This window comes from Apium graveolens, chromosome 1 (genome assembly GCF_009905375.1).
Source record: "Apium graveolens cultivar Ventura chromosome 1, ASM990537v1, whole genome shotgun sequence".
NCBI lineage: Eukaryota > Viridiplantae > Streptophyta > Magnoliopsida > Apiales > Apiaceae > Apium > Apium graveolens.
In genome coordinates, this window is record NC_133647.1 from 97,246,576 (window position 1) to 97,251,027 (window position 4,452).

The window sequence follows — 4,452 nt, forward strand, 5'->3', positions numbered from 1 at the left end:
TGGGAAGATACATGTAAAAACAACTTTCAAGCCTTAAAAACATTCTTGACAAGTGCTCATATTCTAACAAGGGTGTTACCCAATGAAGCTTTAAAAGTATACATTTCAGCTCCCGAAGGGGCTGTAGGAGCCGTCTTAGTCAAGAACGTCGAGGGTTGAGAATTTCCAGTATATTATGTTAGTCATACTTTGAAGGATGCGGAGACTCGCTACCCCCACGTTGAAAAGCTTGTATACGCTCTCGTGATGGAAAACAGGAAATTAAGCCATTATTTTCAATGACTTCCCATTAAGTTCATGACTAATCAACCGCTAAAGTGCATACTACATAGACCTGACATGACATGACGACTTGCATCTGGACAATCGAGCTTAGTCAGTTTCATATTGAATATCTTCCTCAGTGTGCGATGAAAGCACAAGCCTTGTCAGACTTTGTCATGGAATGTCAATTCGATATGTCGACAGTTGAGAAAAATCCTTTTACTCCAAAATCTTGGACTCTCTTCGTTGATGGATCTTCCACAACTTCAGCAGGAGGTGCTGGTGTAATTTTAATCAGCCCGAAAGGTTTCAAGATTCAGCAAGCACTTAAATTCTCATTTCCTGTGACAAATAACGTAGCCGAATATGAAGCTTTGTTGGCAGGGATTCGTTTGGCTATCGAGCTTGAGGTAAAAGTATTGGAAATTTTCGGTGATTCACAACTTGTTTCTAAATAACTACATGGTGAGTTCAAAGCACACGATGGTAGAATGGCTACGTATTTAGCTCTATCCGCCTCCTTACTGGAAAAAATTCCCTCCTGGGCCATTAATAATGTTTTCCGTGAAGAAAATCAGTGGGCCGAAGCTTTGTCAAAATTAGCATCCTCAGTGGTCTCGACAGCCGAGGCAATTTATATCACAGAGCGAAACTCCCAGTCCATCGACGTGGCTAGAGTTAACAAAGTTTCTACTACTGTCGACTGGCGCCAACCAATCCTGGAAAATATCCTCCAAGATAAAATACCACTGGAAAATAACGCGACAAGAACCTTGATTTATAAAGCTATAAATTACTGTGTTCTAAATAACAAGCTCTACCGACGATCCCTCGTCGAACCTCTTCTCCGATGCCTGGGACCTGAGGAAGCCCACACCTCAATTGTTGAGGTCCACACTGGGAGTTGGGGAGATTATTTGGGGGGAAAGAACTTGGCTTTAAATATTATAAGACAAGGCCTATTCTGGACGACTATGCGAAGCGACTCTGAAAACTTCGTTTAAAAGTCCAAACCATGCCAATTACATGGTGCAGTGACGCATCGACCCTCGGTGGAGATGATTCATGTTCTTAACCCATGTCCCTTCTACCAATGGGGTATTGACATAGTCGGACCCTTCCAAAAATCCAAAAATCAAGCACAATACATTCTTGTCAAGGTGGATTATGCGACAAACTGGATTGAAGCTTGACCTCTAGCAAAAATTTGTGAAAAAAAAGATGATAGAAATTTTAATGGAAAATATTGTGTTTAGGTTCGGGGTACGATGGACTATGGTAACCGACAATAGGACTCAATTCGTCAGAGAAAAATTCACTCACACCTTGTCGCAAAGCAAAATAAAACATATCAAGGCCTTAGTCGTTTATCCCCAAGACAATGGACAAGTCGAAGTGTCCAATCGTACGATCTTTCAAGGTTTAAAGAAAAGAAGAGAAGAAATGCCTAGATCGTGGGATGATGAACTTCCGAATGTCCTTTGGTCGTACAGAACGACCCCAAGGTCGGCCACCGGGATTTTCCCTTTCAAAATTGCTTACGGTTTAGAGGCGGTTTCACCGGCAGAAGTCTTCCTCAACTCCCCTAGGGTCGAGTACTTTGATCCTGTTTCCTCACATGATGGTCTTCAACTTCATAATTTCCTTATGGAAGAGGTTAGAGATGAGGCCGCAGACAGGGTTCTCCTACAACAAACAAAAACAACATCTTATTTCAATAAGAAAGTGAAAGTTAAACCATTTCTAATTGGAGATCTGGTGCTTCGAGAATCGGAAGCTTCACAACCCACCCTTACGGGAAAGTTTAAAGCCCCATAGGAAGGACATTACCAGATAACAGGTGTCGTGGCTCCGGGCACCTATCAATTGTCCCAGCTCGACGACATCTTAATCAAAAACACGTGCAATGGTGTTCATCTGAAGAAGTTTTATCAGTAATCTATTTAGCTTGTTTTGGTGAAAGAATGTTACACCTCCATCTATAAACATTAGTCTTAAAGAAAGGAGTTGATATGAGATTCCCGTTAAAACTCCATTAAGTAAGTAATAGAAAACTTTCTCTTTCATCAACTTAAGTCAAAATTATGACACAATGCTTTTGTATTTGAAATTATTTTGGAAATTCTTCAACCTACACCTTATTTCCTTCCGTTAGGTCCGTAATCAACTGTAGAGGGGGGTGAATACAGTTTATGCAAATAATTTGACAAAGCTTCAACAGAATCAACAGTTTTTATACTAATAGATAAAAATTGATTACGAACGTACTCTCTCAAAAGGATGAACAAATATCCTTGAGAGCTGCTAGGTTATGTGAATGATATAATAATATTCACAATGCTTATAACATGAACCTAATATGTGCTTTATATAGAGCATAATTACACACTCAATAAGCAATCCTATTCGATTACAATATGGAAACCTATTATATTTCCATGTATGATTGCTTCTGAGATAAAGTTCTTCACCGCCTTGAATTCCTATTTTCCTTTTCCTCCTTGAATATCTATTAATGTGATAAATCCTGATAACATCATCTACTGATCATCAAGTACTGATATAAGTACTGATGACGTCACTCTTCAGTAAATACTGATATAAGTCCTGATAAGAACTTCTGATAGTTTTTATCAAGATATCATCAATTATATCTAACACCTTAGCTAAAAAATCCTGTGGATTATTACAAATCTTACATTTAATGAAATTCACTTATAGCAAATCAATGTTTGTTACGAACATAACAAAGAAGTCAAATGCTGGAATGAATCAAATTTGTCACAATAGTTCTAGCTGTAATGTGCTGAACTAAAAACAGTATCGGCAAAGAAGCCAAGTTAGAATCATGGTAAAAATGAAAAAAGTCGAGTAATTTTTCCATTTTTACCAAAGTTCAAACATGCTTTTGTAGTTGCATTAGGAGGAATTACATAATTATCATTCTTATTAACACCTAACTTCCCATTTTTGTTTTTCCTAGGCCTTTTCTCCTTATTTTTCATGTGTAAATCCTTCAGCTTTTACTTGAGCTATTTATGCGTCATTAAACCAATATTTACTGATTTTGTGTGAACTTGTTCGCTCTTATTAGTAATTAAGTTTGATCTAGGTGCTGAGGTTGAACCTACCTTATTAACTGATTTAACAGCATTAGCACTTGGATTAAACTTAATGGTCTTCAACTGAACCTTGTTCAGTTTGACCTTAGTATCAATATTTACTGGTTTATTTTTCTCAATTTCTTTTTCAATTTTCTTATCAGAATTAGATCTATTATCATATCCTAATCTTGACTCCCAACAACCATTCACTAAAATTTCCTGAGTTGTTTTTCCTGAGTTAGTCCAAAGTTTAATAACCACTCTTTCTTTAGCTAACTCCTTTTCTAGATAAGCATGGTTTTCTAACAGTGTTTCTTTAATATAAACATCATTATCTCTTTCTTTTTGGATTTCAAGCATGGAAAGCAACTCAATTTCTAGGTGATCATTCCTTTCATTAACTCAGAGTTTTCACTCTTGATTCTATCATTTTCTAAGGTTTGATCCCTATAACTAACATGCAGAGATTTAAGAAACAATCTTAATTCATAGATGTCATCAGTATCAAAAGTAAGAGTAGTCTGAGGTATCTTTAATTCAGCATTGTCAGTCTCAGTATCAGCATTTGCCATGAGAGCATAATTGATCCCATCATCTGAATATGATGAATCGTCCTAGTTTTTCTTCTTTGAGATGAATGCTTGTTTCTTCTCAGCTTTGGGTTTTCTGCAGTCAGCTGCAAAGTGTCCAATTCCATCACAGTTGTATTATCTTTCCTTTGACTTATTAAGTTTTCCATATTTTGATTCCTTCAAATCAGTACTTCTTCTGGTATTCCTCTTATAAAAGTTCGAGGAACTGAAACCTTTTATGGAAAATCTTCTCCCTTTCTTGATGTTCTTGTAGACCATCTTATTGAAGCTTTTAACCAATAGAACAAACATTTATTCAATGTCTTCATTGTTGTTATGATCACTATCAGTATCTGATTCATTATCAGTATTTGAGTCATCATCTTAATTTGATGATTCAGTATCTAACTTTGTAATTATAGCTTTTCCTTTGGAGTAGCCCATTTTTCCTAGCTTTTTCCTTTGGCTTCTCTTCAACTTTGAGTGCAACTGGTCTAGACTTGGGTCCTTTT

The 4,452-nt window shown here is 36.8% G+C and overlaps 3 protein-coding genes across 3 annotated transcripts; all 3 read left to right on the forward strand.

The window, feature by feature from the left end:
• Positions 1 to 344: 344 nt before the first annotated feature.
• On the forward strand, positions 345 to 722 carry LOC141689911 (uncharacterized). The gene has a single exon (XM_074494472.1). The coding sequence runs from the start codon at positions 345 to 347 to the stop codon at positions 720 to 722; it is 378 nt and encodes a 125-aa protein (XP_074350573.1).
• Positions 723 to 755: 33 nt separating this feature from the next.
• LOC141689988 (uncharacterized) lies at positions 756 to 1,268 on the forward strand. The gene has a single exon (XM_074494584.1). The coding sequence runs from the start codon at positions 756 to 758 to the stop codon at positions 1,266 to 1,268; it is 513 nt and encodes a 170-aa protein (XP_074350685.1).
• Positions 1,269 to 1,539: 271 nt separating this feature from the next.
• LOC141690060 (uncharacterized) lies at positions 1,540 to 2,082 on the forward strand. The gene has a single exon (XM_074494690.1). It carries the CDS (start codon positions 1,540 to 1,542, stop codon positions 2,080 to 2,082), a length of 543 nt encoding a protein of 180 aa, XP_074350791.1.
• Positions 2,083 to 4,452: the final 2,370 nt, after the last annotated feature.

Bases quoted from the DNA above. Each gene is read 5' to 3' on its own strand.
- LOC141689911 (XM_074494472.1), top strand. From the start codon at position 345: ATGACGACTTGCATCTGGACAATCGAGCTTAGTCAGTTTCATATTGAA.
- LOC141689988 (XM_074494584.1), top strand. From the start codon at position 756: ATGGCTACGTATTTAGCTCTATCCGCCTCCTTACTGGAAAAAATTCCC.
- LOC141690060 (XM_074494690.1), top strand. From the start codon at position 1,540: ATGGTAACCGACAATAGGACTCAATTCGTCAGAGAAAAATTCACTCAC.